We start from the raw sequence: 24243 nt of genomic DNA, 5'->3' as shown, positions 1-24243 counted from the left end.
GTGATCAAAGTTGTTTTTGTGCCAAATATGGCATGAATCCCAGCTGAAATTGATCAGTCTCATCCAAGAGTGCCTAGAACTGGATGACTCCCACCTGCTCAAGCACCTAGTCTAGAAAGGGAACATTTGAAATCAGCTTCAAGTAGCCAAAATATCCTGGGAATACAGATGAGGCCTGAAATCACTTAATACCCACAAGGAGGTACTAACCGCTTCTCTGGCTCAGGCAGCTGATTCCTCCCTGCTAACTGTTATAAGCAAGAGGGACAAGAGCCTAGCACAGAAGTGGCTGTAGGAATCTGGCCAAGCATTACCTCAACATCTTTGAGCTACAACAACTGAAACTCATTCAAGAATACTGGACCACACTGTACTCTGAGTACTTCACCTGATCCAGTTTTTGTAACACTGGAGCCCAAGTCCCAACAGATGCAAGAGATATCCCATAAATGACCAGCAAATATGTTATAGTGGACCTCACATGAGTCTACAGTCTCCCTCAGGTTGGCATATGATTAGCTCCAGTACTCCTAAAAAGATCAGCCAGAGAAAAGGGGGAAAAAGTTGCCCTCCCCCTTCCTGTCCAGGGTATTGGATGTAGTAGGCTGTACACCATGTGACTTCTACCACCCTGCCCCTCCTCCCATTAGGATTGCTCTGTCAGTCATTTCAGGATATGGAGGGCAGTGGAAGGATACGGCAGCCATACATACCGGACTGGCTTGGAGACTTGCGAGCTGAATTTGGTGAATTCTCCTGGGGCAGTCCACTCAGAGCCCAGCTAAACAAACCAGAAAAGGTGTGAACATGAATGCCAAATTCAGTGTTTGATAAGAGCAAGTCAAGTGCACTTCCCCTCAAAAAAAGGGGAATCCAACTTGACACTGGTCAAAGTACATTAGAAAATCACAAACTGATAGTTTTGAGCACAAACAGCTTGACAATTTCTTCTCAGATACCAAGTCAGAGGCATATAGCAAGGGAAATGAAGCATATGCCTATCAATCTTCAGGTAATATGCTACCATTCTTAAGGGGTTTCTCCCTGCTATTTTGTAATGCCATTTCTCACCTTCAGGTTTGTCTCTGATCCTACCTGTTCTGCCCCTAGAACTATAAAGTGGGTGCTTTAAAAAAGTTTTCCAAACAATCCTAACAATAATTAATATCAGCTGATGAAAAGCAGAGTGGATAGAAATCCTTGCAAGGAATCACCTCTGAGTCAATTAATGTAATAAAAGTAGGATTTGTCCAATAGCGGGGATCCCATGAACAGACAGATTTGTAACCACTGCCTAAAACGGGTTGGCATTGCCCCACAAGAACTGCCATTCTTTCCCTTTGTAAATGTGTAAGATTTAGCACTGGCCTTTATTGTCTTCATGGCAAAGGCACACAGGGAGTGAGCTACAGCCGTTCTGGGACCAATGGCATTGTATCTCTTGGCTGTGCATGTTGAAAATTTTGCCACAAAGGAGGATGTAATTTTCTTGACTTTTATTGTTAGCAGAAAAGTGAAAAGGTGAAGGCACTGGGGGGAAACTTTACAATCTTGGCATGGGAAGAGCTTTCTCCACCAATCACTTCAGAGTCTCATAGCAGACTACGAATCTATTTGGTGCAGCCCGATGGTGCCATCACTTCCCAGTATCTGGGGGGCAGCCTTTGAAGAACACTGGCCTTGGCAGTGAACATGCCCATGGAAAGAACTGATGGGGAAATCTGCACACGGAAGGGCACACTGAGTGTCTTCCTCATGTCTACTTAGAGATAAACTATACATTATACACAGTTGCATGTTTCTTTCTCCCTAGAGTTCTTCCATCCTACTTCTTCCCCCTTTTTATACATGAAATGCAGATTTAGATCACAATCCTGTGCATGTTTAGATAGTAAAGGGTCCTACTGGCTGGGGAACACTGGGCGCTGTAGGACTTCGTGTTGCCCACACATGCAGAGGATTGCACACTTAGAGGCTCTGCTTTGGGCAGAAAAGCAATGAGAGAGGTACAGCTCGACTCTTTCCCAATCTACCCCCTTCCTGCCTCCTGCCTGAGCTATTCCCTGCATCTTTTCCTCTGTTGGTGGGAAAGCACATGGGATCTGAGGCAACTGGCAGGATCAGTTAAACAGTCATTTGGCATCACTGCTCCTTTCCTCTTGACTGGAGGAATCCAGTCTTCCCTCTTCATGCGCAACACCACCCCACCAAAAGCCATTTCCTGCCAGAGCCCGGACTAAAGCAGCCAGCCAAGTTAGTCTAGGTAGTCATTTTTCTTGGAACAGATAATGAAGACCCTGGAAGAAGTGTCAGCACTGTGGAAATAAGAGACACTGGGCTCAAAATACACACCATGGCAGCCGGCTGAGGTCCTCAAACTTGGGTCTGCCCAGTCACGTATTGAGTAGTGTGTGCAGGGTGGCAGGGAGGACTCTGTCAAGGGACAGGCAGGAGTGCGTGTGCGTGTGGTGCTGGGCTGCTGAGTTCTCCCCTAACGCCCACTCATACACCCCTGACCCGTCCGCCAGAGTCCTCCTCTCCTTTCTTTTTCTGATCCTAGAACAGAACTTGGCTGGAAGAAAAATATCTGAGAGGTGAAGAGGAGTTGTGGAAGGGGAAATGGCGACAGTGTGATCTGACGGGTGTGGGGGGAATGATTCAGCAGGCATTCCTCTCCAGGGCCTAAGCACTCCACCCGAGCTTTCAGGTTGACTGGGGCAGGCACTGACATGTGGGTTGGGGGCCTAAAGCCTTTTGCTTATGGAAAGAGGTAGAAAAACTGATGGTGCATTGGACAAATTCAACAACTCCCATGATCCATGACCATTGGCCACGCTTGTTGTAGTCCAAAATCACAAAACAGCACCAGATTGCCTACCTCTGGTTAAGGAAGACCATAATTTATGAGAGAGACCCAGGACTGAAATCAGATTGAAGTCTTTGTTCCTGGGAAAGGAGAATGTACTCTGAATATATAAATATGGAAGATCATTTTTTCAATAGCTATTAGCTCTAAGTCCTAAATATACCTTGCAACATTTCACAGACAAAAACAACCTCTGTTTCTGAGCTGCTGGGCCTAAAGGGAGGTTCAGGCAGCCTGGCAGCCCAGCCTGGTGAATCATGGGATGGTCCGATTCTTAACTTGTGTGGCAGATGGACATTTTCAATATACACAGCCTGCACTAGCCTAGGAAGAATGGTTACAAAGGTTTAACCAGGCACTCTGGAATCTTTTGCTGAATCTTCATCACCTCGAGCAAGCTGTTAGCATTCAACACAAGTGCACCACTGATACTGAGCGAGTGATACCCTGAGGCCAACATCAGACCCTGCTGTCCAGGTCAAAGAAGTGGATTTTGCTGAATGGCAAAAGAGCACTAAGGCTTTAGAAATCAATGGTTTCATATCAGCATTAGTTCTCTTGGTATCCATTATCTTTATTTTTATGTCTCTATATGGCACAGGAATGCACGCTTTCACAGACTTAGAAAAGTCCAAGCCCCGGAGCAAAACCAGAGGGGATTGCTGGTAATGCTGGTGAAGGACCACTTGCTGAGCAGCTTTCAAGCATTTCGAAGACATCATACCAGAAGGAAGTCTTAATGGGAATTTTGAAAACTGCTGAACTGTCTACATGATGCTATTTCCATTAGTTCCCAGCTTAGCTCTTTGCCTAAAGAGAACTTCTTCTCAGTCTAAAAAGTGTTTATAGAAAGAGCCAGGTTTAATGTTTTAAATACAAACCATTTTGCCAGCTATCAAACTGCAAAAACCAAGCTCTCCCTTCTAGGGAGAAAAGGGCTCGCTTGTTCCATAACATCATTTTTTTAAACCTCTCTGTAAGCAAGTTCACTTTGCACCCCATATGGAAACAAGAGCCTTACGTTCTATTCAGAACAAATTGGAGAAATATCCACCAAATCTGTGCATAACCTCTGAATCAATGTTAGTGAGCAAATAAGGCTGCTTCAGATTGTGAACCACAGCTGCAGAAAACGGGGCTTTAGCATAAAACATCACCATCACAACAGGATAGCATTGGGAGCAGACGCACATATACACATATTTGTGTAATAGATCCAGGTTTTAATTATGCAGCCTCCAGATGTAAGGATCACAGCTGAGTTGGCTTGAGGTTTATATGGCTCCCAGTGGCAGTACTATTGGTTCCATTTACATTTAACTATCCCAGCAAGGAACCAGGGAGAGGATGCCAGATGGCACTGCCTGGAAGAAGACAACAAGAATCACATCTATCCACAGAAATTATCATAAGTCTATGGCTCTTACTATTGCAGTGCTAGGAGCTAGAACAACGTGAAAGTAGATGCTCACCTTGCCCACAAAGGCTACCAGACGTGCATTGGCTGGAGCCTCATCAGAGCTTAGCCAAAATTCAGAGTTATCATCCGAAGCTACTGAAAACTGGAAGTCCCCTGCAAGACAAAGAAAAGAGCTTAGTTGTGAGAGGGATGATAGTACCACATCATGAGGCACGTGCACCCTGGATACACCTTTGCAAGTCACTGTGTCACATGTCTTGAAGTGCAGTGGGTTTCAAAGTGCCTGGAGGCACGTTTGGGTATTGAAAACAAGTGGGGATGATGGGGAAGAGTGTGTTTCTCATATGGCTACTCTAGACAGGAATAGTTAGCTGGAGGCTTTCTGAAAGTATACCCTGCCACACACTTCCTCCTGTACTTATAATTACACTATTGGCCTATTTTTAATGTCGTTGGTCACTTAGAGAATCCCTAGAGGCCTATTCAGTGGCCTGTAAATTTGCAAATAAATACAATAAATAAAACCACCTGACCTAGGGAAGACAGTAACCTGCCCTATGCAGTAGCTCCTGGGAGAGCCTCCCTCCCTCCCTCTACCCCTTGTGAGAGGTTCGGAGCTTTCCGATACAAGGCTGGTAGTCTGCTTCTGGTTTCATTGCTGAACTGATACTCAAGCTGTACAGAAAGAGCTTTTCCTTCTCAGCTTTCCCGCTACATACCATATTTTTTGCTCTATAAGATGCACTTTCTTCCCCCTCAAAAGTGAGGAGAAATGTCTGTGCGTCTTATAGAGCGAATGTGTGTGTGCCCGACGCCCGGGACGCTGCCGGCCCGCCTGCACCACGTGGCACCACCTGGCCGGCACGCGCTCGGCGCGCCTTGCTCCGCCCTCCCCCTCCAGCGCAGGTGAGAGCTGTGCTGCTCAGGGGGAGCGGTGCAGAGGAGGAGCCGCGGGCTTTAACCCACCGGCCACACGGGGAGACGGACTGCTCACCCCCACCGGCCGGGAAGACCTGCCGCGGAGGAGGAGGAGCCGTGGGCTTTAACCCGCCGGCCGCATGGAGAGACGGACTGCTCACCCCCACTGCCCTGGAACTGCTCACCCCCATCGCCTGGTAAGACCTGCTGCCGCCGTCGCCGTGCTGCCCGGAAGACCACCACCGGCACGCTGCCGGCCTGGCTGCACCACACCTGGCCGGCACGCGCTTGGCGCGCCCTGCTCCACCCCCCCTCCGGCACAGGTGAGAGCTGTTAATCACAGGTCGGTGTGTGTTTTCAAATGGCAACCCATCTTTTAATGAAGCCCATGGGGAAGTGATGGGGAATGTGCCTGTGATTATCAGGAAGCTTTCCATGGATCCCTCCTCTAAAAACTAGGTGCGTCTTATGGTCAGGTGTGTCTTATAGAGCGAAAAATATGGTACTGGTGAGAGCTAGTGTGGTGTAATGGTTAAGAGCATGGGACTGGGACTCAGACGATCTGGGTTCTAGTCCCCACTCAGCTATGGGGCCAACTAGGTGACTTTGGGCCAGTCACAGGCTCTCAGTCCAACCTACCTCATAGGGTTGTTGTTGTGGGGATAAGATGGAGGAGGAGATGTAAGCTGCCTTGAGCCCTTGGTAGGAAAAAGGCAGGATATAAATTGAAAAATGACCTGTGCAGGGAGAAGGACAGGGGGAGTGCGTCCCTGTTGGTTCTCCTGGACCTCTCAGCGGCTTTCGATACCATCGACCATGGTATCCTTCTGGATAGGCTGGCGGGATTGGGGGTCGGAGGCACCGCTTTGCGGTGGTTCCGCTCCTATCTCAACGACCGATTCCAGAAGGTGGTGCTGGGGGACTATGGCTCTGCGCCATGGCAGCTATGCCATGGAGTGCCGCAGGGGTCCATTCTGTCCCCATTGCTGTTCAACATTTACATGAAACCGCTGGGAGAGGTCATCAGGAGGTGTGGGCTGCGGACCCATCAGTACGCTGATGATACCCAGCTCTACCTCTCGTTGTCCACCAATCCAGGTGAGGCAGTGGCTGTACTGAACCGGTGCCTGGCCGAGGTAATGGGCTGGATGAGGGCCAATAAACTGAAGCTCAATCCAGACAAGACGGAGGTCCTGTTGGTTGGCGGTTCGGGCTTCGGAGAAGGTGACCTGAACCTTGTCCTGAATGGGGTTGCACTCCCTCCTAGGGACAAGGTCTGCAGCTTGGGAGTGCTCCTCGACCCGGAGCTTTCACTTGAAGCTCAGGTGACAACAGCGGCGAGGAGCGCTTTCCTCCAGCTTCGGCTGATTCATCAGCTGCGCCCCTACCTGGAGTACGACTGCCTTGCAACAGTGACTCATGCGCTGGTGACTTCCCGTCTTGACTTCTGTAACGCGCTCTACGTGGGGCTACCCTTGAAGACGGTCCGGATACTTCAATTGGTTCAGAATAGAGCTGCCAGGCTGCTGACGGGGACTGGACGTTATGTTCACATGACGCCAGTTCTCCGTCAGCTTCACTGGCTCCCCATTGAAGTCCGGGCCCAATTCAAGGTGTTGGTAATGACCTATAAAGCCCTAAACGGCTTGGGTCCTGGTTACCTGAAGGAGCGCTTACATCCATATTTGCCCAGTCGCCCCCTGAGATCGGCGGGAGAGGCCCTTCTCCGGGAGCCCTCCGTGAGAGAAATTAGGAGGGTGGCTACTCGGAGAGGGGCTTTCTCAGCGGTGGCGCCTAAGTTATGGAATGCGCTCCCCAGAGAGGTCCGCCTGGCGCCGTCGTTATTTGTTTTTCGGCGCCAGGCTAAGACCTTTTTATTTAAGCAACATTTTAAATGCTAAATACAATTGAATTTTATCTGGCCAGGGCGGCTTATTTTATAATGTGTGTTTTAATTAAGATTATTTTATATGGATTTTAACTTGTTTTATCTATGTTGTAAGCCGCCCCGAGGCTTCGGCGAATGGGGCGGCATAAAAATGTTTTAATAAATAAATAAAATAAATAAAAAAAATAAATAAAATACTCTGCAGATAGGCTCGTGCTATAGCAGAATAATGCAATTGCACGAGAAAAATGTTTCTCTTTGCTTTCATTAATAGTACTCCATTTTTCTCACAACCCCAAAAAACAGAAGCGAAATGGAAGGGTTGTCTCATTGTGTCACATACCTGTAAACAACCATGAATAAGTAATGATAACCCTACAGTCAATGCCTCGAGTGGAAAGGATCTCAGGGGAAGGGGAAGTCATTTGTGGATGTCTAGAAAAATATCTCTGCCTGAGGGGAGTAGGAAGGGTCCAGGAGTGAAACTCTGAAGCCAAGCCCTTGAAAGCACAATGAGGGCATGGTAATTTGACTCACCATCTTTGAAAGGATGAATGTACCCAAATATACGTAGCCCGTAATTTTTCCACTTGGGTGACACGGCCAACTTCTTCACTGTTGTGCGAGTCTAAGGACAAGAAGGACAGGGAAGAGTGCTTGTGCACCATGTTCCACAGCACCATTGTTGGGTAAACACCGCCCATCTATCTTGTGCACATGTTTTCACGCTGCAAACCAGATCTCCCCAAAAAGATCTCCCCCCACTCAGGGCATGCCTTTGTGCCTCTTGACAATGCAACCAGCAACCAGCTGTGACAGGTTGATGGTTATGTGACCATCCCGCAATGCGTCCACCCAGGTTCAATGAAGCTTCTCCACTCCTTCCTCCCCTCTCTTTCTCCCTTGGTTCTCCTGTGGCAAGAGCGACCTGGTTAGGCTGTGGTTAGACCAACCTGCCTTCTCACTCCCTGCTGCCACGGCAAGCTGTTTTTGGCTTGCTGCAGCTTTTTGTCCCTCTGTTGCAGAGCTTGCAGAGCCTGGCTAGTCAGTTGGCTTTTGTGATCCGTGTTTAAAAAGGTAAAGGTAAAGGTTTCCCCTTGACGTGAAGTCCAGTCATGCCTGACTCCAGGGGGCGGTGCTCATCTCCGTTTCCTAGCCGAGGGAGCCAGCGCTTGTCCTCAGGCAGTCTCCGTGGTCATGTGGCCGGCATGACTAAACACCGAAGTGCACGGAACGCTGCTCACCTTCCCACCGAAGTGGTGCCTTTTTATCTACTTGCATTTGCATGCTTTCGAACTGCAAGGCTGGCAGGAGATCTGTGTTTAGACAACCACTAATAGCTCACCCCGTGCCCAAGCTGCACCTTGGAGGGCTGCCAGTAGGTGGCAATCTTTCTTAAAAATTAGTGTTGCACACACAGTGTGCACAACATTTTTATCCTCCCTCCCTTAGGTGCAGTTGCACATGTGTGGGAATGGGAATCCTCAGGTGGACAATTGTGTGTGTGTTGGGGGGGTGTACAGATTTGTCCAACTCTGGACAAGGAAGGTCCAAATAGGCTCCCCCACCCACCCCTTTCTTTTCTCTGGGCAGCTCTCAAAAGCCAAGCTGTCAAGAGAAAGCAAAGACACCAGTGACCTTAGCTCACAAAAAGAGGGTGGTGAGTTCTATACCCCTGTTGTGGTGAAATCCTCTCTCCCATCGCCCAGCCCTCAGGGTGATGCACATTTTGATTTTTTCCCTGAAACTGCTCAGGAAAGTATGATATTGTGTCCCAGCCCATTTTCCTGGGGCAAAGGAGTTTTGGACTGGGACATATAGCTGTCATCCCTTTGCGAAGGAAAACCTCCTTTTTGCAAAGTGTGATCTCTTGGTGCTTTCCATGGCAGGAATGATGTCCAGGTATTGTCGAAGCTGTTACTTCCTTGAAAAGCGGGAGGGGAATACTTAGCTCCAGGCACTATTGGGGGAGGGCGCTTGAAAGATTTTGCCAGCAGGTACCTACCCGAGGGTCCCCCTTGGAGTAACCATCTGGCCTTGTTTGCACAAACAGGGTGGTCAGATTAAATATATATATATATATACCGTGCAGGCCTTTTTGAGCTCAATGAGCAGCCCTTCCAAGGCAGTGATAGCCACCTTTCACATTAAAAAGAGCTTCACTTAAGAAAAAGGCAAAGTGCAGCAGGCTGGAAATGGTTCGCGATTTCAGGCAGAGGATGAAGCTGGAGGAACCTGTGGTGTCCCTTGGAGATTCTGCAGAGGAGCGGAAGTGCCTGAGATGCGGCTGGAGGCACTTGGAGGGCCCCAGGCTAAACAGCTTCCAAGGACTTCCTGGGCCATGCAAACCTGCTAAGTGTCTCTTTCAGGTGTTCATCCAGCTGCTCCACACGTAACATGAGCCTTCAGCAGATGTGTCATTGTAAGGCACTATTAAAGGCGTGCACTGAAGCCACATTGCCATAGGCCTAAGCTCCTATACTAGCTTCTGATTTTGAGAAAACTCCCTGAGGTAGTTGCTTTGAAGCACTGGGTTCCACTGATATGATCATAGGGAGATGGGTTACCACACCAGTCTACTGAATTCCATGGAAGTAATTTCTCTTTTTGATTTTATTAGCAAATGAAAATTCAGTGCAACAGTGGTTAAAAATAGTTACTGCACAGAGAAACAAACAGAAACCACATTCCTGGAATTTATGCAAGAAGTGGCATCTTCATCATGCAGAACAGCTTGTACTCACATGAGGGTAGAGGGGGAAATGCAGATTCTCTCTTAGATCTCCCACAGCTCCTCCACACCAGTCCTCAAATACGTGCAGGTTTGCTTTCCCTTTGTACTGCAGAACAAGATGGCAGCATTCAGGCTACGGGTCAACTCTGACTGCTTTACTGTACAAACGCTCGCACACACGTACAAGGGCGTCCAAAGGCGTGTGCATGTCATTTCAAGCATACTTTACCCATTTGCTCAATTTCTACATGGCCCATTAGTGGAAGCTCTTTGGATGGTTCACACAATGGAGATGAAAAGTGCAATGCACATACACACAGCCAAACAATTGAAAGTCTAAACCAAGTAAGAATAAAGCCAAAGGGAAGAGCGGGCAGGTCAGAAAGCCCTTATTTCCACTTCCATCTCTTTCCGGTGGCTAGCCTTACTATTTCTTTTCCCCATCACAGTTCTTGACTAGTCAGGCCCCACTGTGTGACTGGCCACATCCTCCATGAGAGTCCTTTTGCTTTGTGTTCACAGCAGCTTCTCAACTTCCCAAATATAGCCATGAATCCACAAAGGCCAGGGACCCCAACTTAAGAACAGCCAGTTCCCCTGCTCTAGATTCCAACCCTAGGATTGGTCTGGATCTTTTTTCTGGGTCTGGATCATGCTTTCTAGTGTTTTGTGTCAGCCAGTCTCACTGTGGTTAACACGCTGCTATTTCACACTGCTATTTCACCCAGCTGAAGAGGCACACTGTGTATTCTGGTACCAAGTGTATTCCTTATCTCTCATTAGTCACACATGCCATCATTTCTAAAAACAAGTGAATATATGAAAAATGGAGCCCCAAATCACTGTGAGCAAAAACGACTGGGTTATTTGCAGTTCTCTTCTGCATGACTAGCTCTCTTTGAAAGGCAGTACTTTGAGTTCTGAGCAGTGAACAAATTGGCACCGAGTGCTGAGCCTATGGACTGAGCTGGGATCTGGCCCAGTGCGATGCAGAACATGCCACCTCCATTAAACCAAGCCATGCTGCCAGTGCCTTAGACATCCGGTACTGCACTGCTTCCTCCTTGGGCATCTTGTATGGTGTGCTAATCTATGACGCAATGAGCAAAACAAAAGCTGGGCCTGGAAAGATATATGGCCATACAGATCAACGCCAAGGCCCTTAACTGCAGCAAAAGGTTAGGTAGATATTTCCTGACTGGGCAGAATCTGATTTTAAAAGCAGGTTCACACCATCCAGCTTTTTACGGCTCACAGCCAGCATTTCAGCTGGCATTTGGAATGGTCACGGTCTCCTTCTATAAATAATAGTCACATGCTGGCAGTAGCTATGCTTGGTTAACAACTGTGCCAATACTGATACTAAGCTCAGCTAATAAACATGCCACACTATCTATGTCAATCAAGGCTCCTATGGACGGATACAAGCAAATCTGTACCACTGCATATGAAATGAAGCCTTCCTCGTTTCAGCTATGTGCAACCCACAATAGCGACAGGTGAGTGCAGTCCATCTCCCAGATGGTGCCTGCTAGCAATACTTCCCATTTGAAACAGCATGCCTGGTATGAGTAGACCATCTGTCCAGTATCCAAGCTGTTCCAGAGGGAGCTGCCATCCCGCTAAAGAAGCAGGGTTCATCGTTTGGGGTGCTTTTAGATCCATAACGTTCACCAGAAGCACAAGTGGCTTAGAGTGCCTTTTATCAATTCAGGCTGATATTCACACTCTGGGAAACTCTCACTGGGATTACTGTGATGTGGAGCGGCTTCTGAAAATAGTCCAGAAACTTCAATTAGTTCAAAATATGGCTAGAATGGCCACTGAGATCAGATTATGTGGGTACTTCTTCATCTGCACTGCTTGCCCCCAATTGAAGGCACTGGTTTTTACCTTTAAAGCCCTAAATGGCTTGAAGGTTACCTGAACACTTCCCTCCATATGTACCTACCTGGATATTAAGGTCATTGTTTGAGACCCTCCTCCAGATGCTCCCACCAAAGAAGGTGAGGCCCACGGGAGAGAGCCTTCTCAGTGCTGGCATCGCATTTGTGGAATGCTCTCCCCAGAAAGACTCACCTGGAACTTGCTTTATAATATTTTTGACACCAGATTAAGCACTTTTTATTTTCTCGTGCTTTCTAAGAACTGTTTTTAGAGCTTTCAGTATTTTGTTCTGCTGCTGGTTTTAATTCTGTTTTGCATGCAGTAATGGTTTATCCTTTGCGGCTGATTTCATCTTGATTTTATTCTGCTCTTTTTTATATTAATGCGTGTATAGTTTTATTTATTTATTATTTATTAAAACATTTTTATGCCGCCCCATTTGCCGAAGCCTTTTCAATAGTTTATGCCACCTAGAGATGTTATTGGTTACTGGGATGCTTAAAACTATATTAAATAAATGTTGCCATATAAAGCCAGAAATCATTATATTGCAAACATTAATTTTAAACCCATTTAGTTTTTACTGAAATTCTCAAAGATCTGTGGGAACTGTAGTTTTGTGAGGATGCTGAGAAATGTTGCAGGAGAATCCTAGCCTACACACAAGATCTATAATTTTTCAGGTCTTGTGGGGAATCTGCGGCACTTTAATTGGTTTAAGTTTGTAGTAAAGATCTGCCCTACTTCTAGCAGGCTGGTTTTTCCTGCCAAAACCTTTGTCTTATAATTTCTTAATTTCCTTCTCATTATTTTCAGCCCGCTGAGGTTTATTCTACTGGTCAAACACAATCACCTAATTAATTGACTATATATGCAATATACTTATTCTTTCATTATTACTATCAGCCACACTTTTCTCAGTATGAAAGAAAACATGGGATTGTTTCACATAGCATTGTAGCATAATGAAGATTCGGAAATGTTCTTGTATTACATCAAGACTGCCGCCATTGTAGATTGGAACATTTTTGCATCAGGTCAATGGCTTGTACTTTCCAAACTAAGTTAGTCTGAGAAAACACTGTGCTTTGCCTTTGATCAAGCTATCAAGTGTTATGGTGCTCTTTGCACATTTGTAGAACTCATGCGTAAAGGACATTGCAGGAATAATTAAGGAGCTACAAGGAATGAGAAATGGTAGACTGGAGCATTTATTCATCAGTAGGTCTTCTTAAAGGATAGTTGCTCTAAACTGTTGCTAGGAACTGTAGGCTGGTGCCCTTCGTTACCATGAAATGTGCTTGTGGACAAGCTGGCTTGCCTATGGCAACACAGAACTGGTGCACATATTTATGACTTTATGCATCCCTTGCAGTGAGTGTATCATGGAAAAAGCTAGTACAAGAAGCGACATGTTGGTTTTGTACAGACAAGGGGATTTGACATGGTGACTCCTTCAAACAAGTGGTGAGAGATGAGCTTGGGATCTGTCTACTGAGGTGAACAAGGTGACCACAACCGTTTGCAGCACCACATGAGCAAAAACTGCTGACCTCAGCAATGGGTCTTTGTCCTGAGTATGTTCTAAGCCACCCAGACCTTGGTGGTAGAGTAGAAAAGCTACATTTTTGGTATGATCTGCAGCACAGCACCACCTGCAGGCATCATTATCCCAACACTCTGTTCGAGCTCCTATTTACAGAAGATGGAATGAAGGCAGATATCCACACTAGACACATGGAGTAAGTTTATAGTGCTGTATCTTAATGTGTAACCTCAGGAACTTAAGCTCCCTGTTGTGTCCCTCTTGTTCTATCACTTTTTAATTTTAAATTTGGAAGCCACCCATTTTCCCGTAACAATTCCTCAAGGCAACATACAACAATACAGCATACAAAACCACCCCAATAAATGCTCCAACAGCTAAAACATCTAAAAAAAACCCCCAAGTAAAATAAAATTCAGCATCTTAAGCTATCAGGAGAAATAAAAATTACTTATGAAACAGTACAAATTAAATGTGTCAACTGCCCCAAATGCTTGGGGTGGAACAGAACATCTTGAACAGTTTCTTAATAATCATAATAAATTGTTGCTCTTCTTTTGTGAGGAGGTTTCCAAGGGTTGGTACCAACTAAGAAAAGGTCCTGTGTCTTGCAGCAACCAGTTTTTTCTCTAAAGCAAAGGGACATGAAGCAAGACCTCCAAGATTACTGCAGTGTATGAGGAGGGCCATACGAGAGCAGTGTTCCTTTAAGTATCCTAAAACCAATCTGTGCATTGAGCCAGAGAGCAGAGCCAGCCCTACCATAAGGCAGAGTGAGGTGTAGCGTCAGATGTTAGAGGGCAGCCATTGACAGTTAGGATTTGAGGACACCACTCTCGGTGCCTCATGGCCTGCCCTCTGCTCCCTGAGCTAGCCCGCTGCCCTTGGTTCGGCAAAGGACACTGTCTTATCATTAGTGCTGAAGTAAGAGTCAGTGCTAGTCCAGCCATCTTTGATAAGTGGAATGGCAGAGCATGGAGGTACCATCTTTGCCTTAGGCAGCAAAGTGTCTTACACTTGTCCTGTTGAAGAGCCATTTTCCAGCCTTGCAGGGAAAGAGCTGCTCTCCCCCTCACAGCACAGGAGCAGTAACATTTGAGACACTGTGAAGGGCAGGATATAAAAGCTTTAAACAAATAAATAAATAATTTGAAAGATCCTGGCACTTCTTGCTCAAGGTCAAACCCAGGAGCTATTATAGTTATGAAAGCAGGGCCAAGGGGGCTTCAGGGAACCTTTCAGTTTTAAGGGAGCAAGAGGTGAGCCATCCTACAGTGACTCCTAAATCTACATCCTTCTGGGATGCTGACACGGGACCTCTTCTCTCTTAATCTTCTTCTTCTTCTTGTAATCTCAGCACAGATCCCATCCAAACAGTGATTAATGGCCTTGGCCTGCTTCCTGGATCCAAGGCTGTGAATTACAACCTGGCACATCTCAGATGCTCCTCTCGAGGTATTTTTGTGCCACTAACAATGGGGGCTGGATCATCAGCCGGTCCAGATGCATTGCTTCAGTGAAGTCAATGGTGCTTAACTAATCCATAGCCGCTGAGGCTGAGAACGAAATCAAGTGCTGGGAAGGTTATCAAGGTGAGGACCACGCCAACCCCTTCCCTAAGAAGCTATCATACCGCCCCATTGCTATGCACTGTATCAGTGTGTAATAAAACCCACAAGCACTAGGGAAGCTCCCACTCTTTGGAGGCAGGAGCTAAATGTTTTAGGACAGATTCTTCAATAGGTGCCATGTATGTCAGACTTGTTACTTTGCACAAAGCCACTGTGGGATGCTGCCGAGCCTTCTGTGAAACCTCACATATACCTGAGCACTGGACAAATCAATGAACAAAGCCTATTAAGTGCTGCAGCATGTCCCAGACTTCTTCTGCCCAGTTGCTGATCGTGCTTACTGATCTGCAGGATTTGCTCATTCATGATGCAACTCCTCGGTCTGACTCCGCGATGAAACTGTTTCTTTCTCCCTGGGCATTGCTCAGCACCACCTCTCCCGCTCTCCCAGCCATCAGAACACATTCTGCCATCAACTGCACTTCTCTGCCACACCACCTGTTCTCCAGGGGGTCCCTGTGCCTGTTGTGGTCACAGCCAAAACACTGGCTGAATAATGCATGAGTTCATTATGCAGGCAGGTGTCTAGGCACAGGCTTCCAGCTATCTGGGCTGCAGTCCTGGTTTAACCCCCAAATTAGGTACAATAAAACTCTACTAAAGAATCAATGGGAAGTGAGCTGGACCAAAGATGATGGAGCCAGATGGATGAAATGCTAATTGATCTCTGATCTGCCTTGGCTGTCTGGGCTAATTGGGGGTTTCTGTAAAGTCCTCTTCATCAAGATTGAAAGCCTGCACTCAACCATTATGGGCTTGAAGTCTGGAAAGGGCTCAGATATTGCTTGTGAGAGACAAATTGTTTCATAGTAGATTAGGTTGAATTATTAAAATTCTGTGAAATTCGAAGACATGAGTCAACACAGTGGATCATCTAGTCATGCCTCCTCTCCTAGGATCTCCTAGCAATTACAGAATACCCAAAGTACCCAATTTAGCTAGCAGACAAGCTAATGTTGACCATTTTGGAGCTCTGGAGCCACTTTGGTCACCATCTTCTATTAATTTTTTTCTACCCATTGTAGGTGTTTTGTAGCCAACAGAGGGAGAAGACTGAAAATGGACCCTGGACCTCCCACAGTTAGCAACTCCAATTTAAGGCATCAAGGTAATGTGTATTAGGGCTTTTTTGGGGGAGGGGGGAATGAAGATAAGGGAAACCATCCATTGTGAAAATGTTCTATGGAAACGTTACTGCAATGAATCACAACGAGTGAAGTCTGCATTGCTCTTATACAGCTCTTATTTCATTTCACTGCAGCTTCAACAAGAAGGCATCCTAGCACAGCCTTCCCTAATCTGGAGCCCTACATATGTGCTGGATTACAGCTCCCAGGATTCCAGGCCACTAGCCATGTTGGTTGGGGCTGTCGGAGTTGTAGTCCAAAACATCTGAGGGCTATCAGTTTAGGAGACCCTGGTCCATTGAACTGTAGCCCGAATCCCCAATGATTTCACCTTTTATCACCTGGAGATAACTTCCTTCCTTGCAAGTGTGGCTTGTTCAACTTACCTGTTCATTCCACGGCAGAACATATCGGGTTATGTTTGGTTTGGGGGGTCTTGCAGCTCTGTCAAGGCCACGTAGTTTTGAAAACCACCCATTAACCCCCTGCTCTTCTACCTGCAAAAAGCAGAAACAACCACAAGTGAAGCACTAATAAATGGATATGTCCCACAAAGGTCCCAGGTGAGAGAACAACATAGAAAATGCTAACTCCATTGCTATAATTAACCTTTTCCAGAACAACTTGCCCTCCATTTGGCAGGATCAATTATCTACTGCAGTAAATTGGCCAAGGTCATCCCACACCAATATAACACTCCGTGCATTAATGCAAATAGAGCATGTCCCCCTCCCCACCACCCTACCTCCAAAGTCCAACTTATTAAAATGACCCCAGGCAGGAAAGACAGGGGGATTTTACATCAAGACAATGAAGAAGAGAATACAATAATCGTATGACCACATGACTAGAACACTTATTAAGAAAGCCACAGGTTCTGCTGCATCAAGATACTTTACAACGTGTGAGATGAGATGATGAACAAAATACAGCAAGTGGGGGCTTAACCTGGTTGTGTGATAAGTACTGATTTAAATTCCTTTTTCCCTCCTATAATATTATAGGAAAGAATAATGAGGTGCACTCAGGATGTTGATTATACATAGGGGCGCATGCATGTAGTTCACTGCATCCCATGATTATGTCTGAGGAGCAGAGGGTGGCGTGTGGTCATATGGCCCAGCTGGTTATTTTTAAGGAAAGATGGAGAAAGGATTAAGCACCTTGCTCCCACACTGCTTTCCACTCCCAATTGCCCCCCTCCTATTCATAAGAGGAGGGTAGATAGAGTACCATGCCATGTGCTGGTATGTAAGGGGCTTGGTCCCTTAGAAGAAATGCTGCTCTGTGTTTAGTGAGATGATTCTTCTTCTGTGGCTGGAACTCCAGTCTGGCTTGGCCTTTTGCTTCTTGTCATGCTATGGACTGGAACAAGTTTTGCAGATTTGAAACAAAGAACCAAGGAAGATTCTATCAGCCATTTACTATCCAATGCCAAAACGTGCCACAAGAGCTGCTTATGAACAAACTGTATTTAGGGGTGGATTTCTCATCCAATCAGCCCTTCTTTCCAGTGCTAACTGGGAGCAGCAAGCGTGATGCACCACATACTGGAAACTGGGGGTTCAAAACAGATGGGATAGAAAAAAGAGCTCACACGTGTTCCCGAGCTGCAGAGGCGCTTCCTCCTATCATCAGAGTTCAAATTGCAGACATACGTAGCAGCAAAACAAATGCTGGCTTGGTGATGGGTCTTGCACCCCTACCCCTTTTCCCCATGGTTTGGGTGTGCTGTCCCTTTCTGAAACATGCTTTCAAGGGCCACCAGCATGCCTATCTTGTGCACATTTTATCTTTATTAACTAGAGGGGGAAAAAACCCTGAAACTACCCTAAATGTAAAATGGGGTGGGTGGGGATTTGGTGACATCCCGTGGTGCCCAGCAATGTGTATTCTACAGACTCAGCTTCCGCTATGCATTCACAGAACCACTTTTTTTACACAGGCCAAAATGGAGAGGAAGGGTAAGCTTGGTTAGAGTCAGCACAGTGAGCCCATATGGCTCATTACTTCCAAATGTTATGCCCGTTTTATTTTCCGCAATGCTATACAGACATATTTGGGAGTAAATCCTATTGAAATCAGTGATATGCTTTTCTGAGCTCATGTGATACAGCTAGGATCCTGAATTTATTTATTTGGAAGTAAATCTTTACTGAAGAAAATGAAACTTACTTCCAAAGGAAGTATTTTTAGGATTGGGTTTTGAGGTAGCTTCTTACATGATTCTCACATCTGTTAGAAGGAATGGCTAGAACAAGGGACAGATATACATCATTGGTATATATATGGATGGGAGTTATATATCTGGAATGCACCAGGTTAGAGAAGCCTGTGGATAGCATTCCTAGAGTCCTTCTGAAAACACCTTAGCCTTCAAGACATCTACTCTCTTGACTGGGTATTTTACAGCCAATCCTGCTTCATAATGTATATAAAAGCTTATTTCTGAACCTCAAAGACTAGTTCACACATAACACTGACCCATGATTTGAGTTACTGAATTCTGAGTTATCATGATATCATGGGAACACTGCCCTATGAGGAGAGACTGAGAGAACTGGACATGTTCAGCCTTGAGAAGAGAAGACGGATGGGGGAGATGGTATCACTCTATAAGTACCTAAAGGCTGTCACAAAGAAGGTCAAGATCTCTTCTTACTGATACCAGAGTGTAGGACACGGAATAATCAAATCAAGCTGCGACAATCCAGAGTCAGGCTAGATATCAGGAAACCTCACTGTCAGAGCAAAACAACAGTGGAACCAGCTGCCTAGAGAGGTGCTGGGCTCTCCCACACTAGAGACATTCAAAAAGAAACTGGACAGCTATCTGAGTGGGAAGGTGTAACTTGGTGTCCTGCAATAGCAGGGGGTTGGACCCAACAGCCTTCATGGCCCCCTCCAACTCTACTACTGTATGATTCTATGAAAAAATAGGTTGGAAGTATAGGTTAGAACTCTGGGTTGTTCATGGGTAAATTCACCAGGCTACAGAAGAGGTAGGTGAGAGTAGTAAAATAAGCAGTCACTCTACATCCCCAGTACTCCTGTGTTACAAAGGATACGGGAAGGGAGCAGGCAAAGGAGATGGGAAACAAACCACCCAGGAATTGAGAAAAGAGCTGCTGTTTATTTGATTGTCTGCCGGAAAAAACTTAAGACAGGGCAAGGTACCACAGGCTAAAGAAAGTCTGAACCAGGTCACAGAGCCAAGTCCACTGGAAACATGTCCAGTTAGAGTCAGAGATTTCTGGCTCAGGTTGGGGCTTCAGGGCAAGAGGGAAGAGACCCTGATTCAGCAGAAAGTGGCTGTGGAGGAACATAAAACAGCACAAGGGTGCTCATCTGGTATTTCTGCAGAAAGAAACTGTACCAAATAAGGAGGATACACAAAAATGGCTGGAGGACAGGTTGATATGGAGGGCCCTCTTACCCTCTAGGGCAATTTGCATGTACTTTGCCCTCATGCCCACAACTCCAGCACTATGAAGCCAGCAGGAAATGAGTCAGGCTTGCCCGAATCAGGTTGTGCCATCCATTCTTCATTATGAAGTGACAAATTACCCCTGCGATTAGGGTACTCAGAAAAGGAAACAGCAGCCTCTGTCCGTAACAAATGACTCCTCGTCAAATTCATCCTCTGGATGAATCAATTCTCAGCCAGCTGCAGCTAGTGAAGAGAGGAAGCATAAACTACCTCTGGAGCTTCGGCATCAGCAGCGTGCCATGTGACCTTCGCCCTGGTTCCAGACAATACCTGAGCCGTAAACTACGCAAGAATGCTATGGGCACACAGAAGGAACTGGAGGCTGGCCTGAAACAGAACTGGCAGGCAAAGGGAGCTGCCCATGTCTTGCCAATGTGTGGCATGACTTTGAGAAGACCCCTCAGCAGCAGGTTTCCCTCCAGTGACACACGTCTGAAGAGTGGGCTTCAAACTCACACAGAGCCCCCTCCCTTTTCTCCCCTTGGAAAGTTTTCGTATATTGGTGGAATAGCAATATGATGCCTCCTTTGTCCTCAAGGTGTCTCTATACACGACACATCCCTGAGGTTATTTGGCAGCAAAATGGCTACTACAACCTCTCTTCTCAGCATGGCTCTTCATGGCACACTGTGCCTTCCCCCAAAACATTGCTCTGCAGCCTCCCTCCTGCTCTCAAGTGTGCGATCAAACCTCCAGAAGAGAAATCTTCACACAGGCAGGCAGCAGAGATTATTATAGCCTCATCCAGCCAGGGCAAGGAACAAAAAAGCCTTTGATGGCAGCCGCATCTAATAGTATTATTTCTGAGCTGACTTCCACTTACTCCAGACAGCTCCTCAGAAGCAAGCAAGGGGCTGCCTCTTAAGCGGAGGCCAAAGCCTATTTGCAGGGAGCTGATCTGACAAGGTCTTGGGGTGGGTAGGTGCGGTTGGAGATTAATATGAAAATGCCCCATTTCGTGATCTCCGCTCTGAATCATAGATAGGTCTGGTTCCAATGCAATAAAATCCTTTGCCTTTTAAATGGCATTCTAGTATTGGTGCACTGTGAAAGCAAGGAGCCCTTCCCAGGATAAATATACATGGAAAGTAAGCACATGCTCCTGAATATTTACACATTTGGGGAAATCTAAAAAGGGCAAAGAGGAAAAGTGATCCTGTTTGAGAGCACGGCACCTCAGGGAGTTCTCTCAAGTACTGAGACTGTGGCTGGCTGCAACACAACCCCACGTCACTAATGTTGCACCAGCAAACTGACTCACGGACTTAGAACAGAACCTGATGAGGATCAGACATCAGCTGGAATACTTTGACAATCACTGGGCTCCTCTGGAGTGATACAAATCTAGGTCTCAATGGCTGTCTTAACAAGCGGTTTCGGAATGTGTGATTACTGAAAGCTTGTCACAGCTTCTCCCAGGCAACCAATGGGAAAAGCACTGAAGAATATCACTGCCTAATGCTTTTCTTGTTCACGCAGGTGAAAGTCAGACAATTGAGGTTCTAGTTAGCCACTGCTGTTGTTTTAACCTCAAATGTCTTCACTTCAACAACTGAGCAGAATTGAGTAGGATCATTCTTTCCTCACTGTCTCCTGCCCCACAAAAGCTCTTCCCAGCCAATATTGGTCTACCCTTCCTAGTTCTGATTGCTGAGTTTGATTTACACAAACACAGAGTTCAAGCAATTAGACCTTCAAAGACAGCAACCAATTTAACCCCAACAGTCATGGATAGGACCCAGACCTAATTCTTAAAATATTATATAATATTTTGCCTATGCTTCTATGAGTTCAATGTTATGCATGGTTCTTTCTCCCACTCTCTATTTATCCCAACAACCCTGTGAAGTAACCTTGACATAGTGACTGGCCTATGTTCCCTCAATGAGGTCCTTAGCCAAGTGGAGATTTCAATCTAGGACTTCCCAGTCCTTGACTGCCAGTCCTTATGAAAGAAAATCTTATGCATTGGACAATAGCATTGCAGAGGAAAGCCTTGACAAAACCTCTTCTCCCTGCTGTGTAATATTCACTGTGAAGCAGTGTTTTTCTGGTACAGGAAAGCATTTGATCCATATAAGTTTGCAGGCTGAATTGGTACAGTGCAAGAACAGGGTTTTTCCTTTCTGGATCTGGAAATAAGTCTGCAGTGTTCTGAGTTTCTGCTTCATTATGCATTGGCTAGACCAAAACAAACAAAAAAACCAACGCAACCCTCAGGTTCATACAAGAGCCCAAGCATCATCTGTTCTGCTTTTATTTTCTAAAGAAAAAGAAAAAAGGCAAATTGGTTTTTCCTTTGATAAATTAGGTCTGCCCACCCACCTCAAAAGCCCTCCATTCCTATTATTCATGATGATTTTTTCAAACAAATTACAGTGACTCTTCCAGCTATACCAAGTGACCATGTTTTGAAGGCCAAAAAGCACGCAGAAGCTAGAACATATAAGCAAACCAGTTGTGAGCACACTGCCTTAAGTGTGACATGACTAGTGGCAGGAATAAAAAGTTTACAAGCATATGAACATCAACGATTATTAGCAGTGCTTTTTTTGTAAGAAAAAAGGTGCCAAAACTCATGAAATTATTTACCTTTCGCACGTAGTCAATCACTGTACACACACCCACAAATGTCAGTTGTGTAACAAAACATAACAGTCAACGCCCACAGTAAGCACTCAGCACGCGACCACACGACCAATCACAACCAGTGCGGATTAAGTACGCACGCATTGGATTTAACACACAAGCAGTCCGCATGCACCGTTTTAATGATCTGGCTGCCGACCTGCTATGCTCAACAGGGCGATTCAAATCTACGTGCCAAACATCAAATTTTCAAAAGTTACTTTTAAAACTTGAAAAATCTGTCGATAAAAGGTGCCGGAACTCTGTTCCGGTGCGTTCTATGACAAAAAAAGCACTGATTATTAGAATATACACTAGTATCTGTTCTATTCTAACACTGGTGTTATTCTAGCAAAGAGAAAAGGCTCCTATACAATTCTTTGAAAACTGGCCCATTTCTTTGAAGAAAATAGCATGTGCTTCACATATACAAAGCGCATGTTCCTGCTGCAGGAAACCAGCGTTAATCAGCTTTTCTCACACACACACACACACACACACACACACACACACACACACACGAACAGGGCCACACATGCTTGCTGTAAACCACGCAGAGCGCGTCAGCTACTGGGTGGCACAGAAATAAATAATGGTCACATGAGACAGTGAGCATGCCTTTTTGTTCTTTTAGTACTGTGTACACCATTTAGTGATGTACGATTTATGGCTTTTTCCTACATGGGTGCAAAAACTCATGATATGAAGAGTCATACTGAGGTTCATGGGGAAAACTAGCAGCCTTTTGCTCACTCTGCATGTCAAAACATGAGCTGCTGTTGTGAAATGACAACCACTGCCACTGGTTTTACTTTAGTGATAAAAGAACCATGCATTTTAACAGCAATTCACCATGGGAAATTCAATGACTGAAAGCTGTGGAATGTTTGGATGCTATAAAAGACAGGGATATAATGTTAACCTATTATAGGGTGGTTCTACTTTCTGTGAGAGGAAAGGACCTTCTATGAGTGGAGAAGTTCTACTTGCAGAAGGTCCTGCTGCAATTTGAGGGAATGCCCCCTCTCCCAAAACCTCATCTCACCTATTCAGTGGGGTCTTCCTGTGCAGCACTTTCAGAGGACTGGAGTGGCTACCATGGAAAGAAGCGAGTGGGGAAGTCTACTTCCATCAGTGAACTTGATCTGGCTTACGTCTGGATCTAGTCCAGTAACTATAGCACCACAAAAACACGTCCTTCTCCCATTAGCAAGGCAGAAACTTGTTGGGATCAAGAACATTCAGTGTCAGTGCTTTGTTCACAAACATGTCATGGTAAGCATATATCACACTGTCATGCATTTTAACCTCTGCTTTATCAGTGATTCTTCCATCTTTTCCCTTACCTCTGAAAATCCGTTTTCCCTTTTCTTCTTTTTATTAAAAGAGCAGAACAGTAGTACAGTATTTGCAGGTGAAAATGGTCCTCAACATGTTGGGTCCTAACAGCAGCAAATACGACAGGGGCAGTGGATTTTAATGGAAGTTCTAATCTAATCTATTAAAGGTAAAGTAAAGATAAAGGTACAGGTTTCCTCTTGACGTGAAGTCCAGTCAGGCCTGACTCTAGGGGGTGGTGCTCATCTCTATTTCCTGGCCGAGGGAGCCAGCGTTTGTCCACAGACAGTCTCCGTGGTCATGTGGCCAGCATGACTAAACACTGAAGTGCACAGAACACTGTTACCTTCCCACCAAAGTGGTACCTTTTCATCTACTTGCATTTGCATGCTTTTGAACTGCAAGGTTGGCAGGAGCTGGGACGGAGCAACGGGAACTCACTCCATTGTACAGATTTGAACTGGCGACCTTTCGATCAACCAGCACAGCCGTTTAAACCACTGCACCACCTGCATTCCTCTAATCCATTAGTTGCCTTCTAATCGGCAAAGAGGAGAGGAAGAGCACTCTGGCCGTGGCAATGGCCAGAGGACAAAGATCCCAAAAAGTTTCATAGAAAGAGGAGTCCGCCTTGACCTAAGCAGGATTTAAATGTCTGCTAAACATTCGCCACTTTCTTCTGCCACTGTCAAACTGGTTTCTGTCCTCTATCACCTTCTTCCACTCCTCCTCCTGCCAAGAATCTTGTCTTTTAGTAGGTAAGCCTGAGA

At 45.8% G+C, this 24243-nt stretch overlaps 1 protein-coding gene across 1 annotated transcript in view; it reads right to left on the bottom strand.

Moving 5' to 3' along the window:
- Positions 1-24243, bottom strand: part of B4GALNT4 (beta-1,4-N-acetyl-galactosaminyltransferase 4) — a 197458-nt gene that overhangs the window by 43298 nt on the left and 129917 nt on the right. Inside the window, exons 3-7 of the mRNA XM_044425888.1 lie at positions 16404-16514; positions 9837-9932; positions 7630-7720; positions 4339-4439; positions 714-781 (exon numbers count right to left, since the gene is read on the bottom strand). Of these exons, the coding sequence (XP_044281823.1) occupies positions 714-781; positions 4339-4439; positions 7630-7720; positions 9837-9932; positions 16404-16514 (467 nt within the window). The remainder of the gene's footprint in view (positions 1-713; positions 782-4338; positions 4440-7629; positions 7721-9836; positions 9933-16403; positions 16515-24243) is intronic.

Source organism: Varanus komodoensis, unplaced genomic scaffold, assembly GCF_004798865.1.
Source record: "Varanus komodoensis strain SLA01 unplaced genomic scaffold, ASM479886v1 scaffold16, whole genome shotgun sequence".
Lineage (NCBI taxonomy): Eukaryota > Metazoa > Chordata > Lepidosauria > Squamata > Varanidae > Varanus > Varanus komodoensis.
This window is presented reverse-complemented; position numbering and strand designations above follow the sequence as displayed.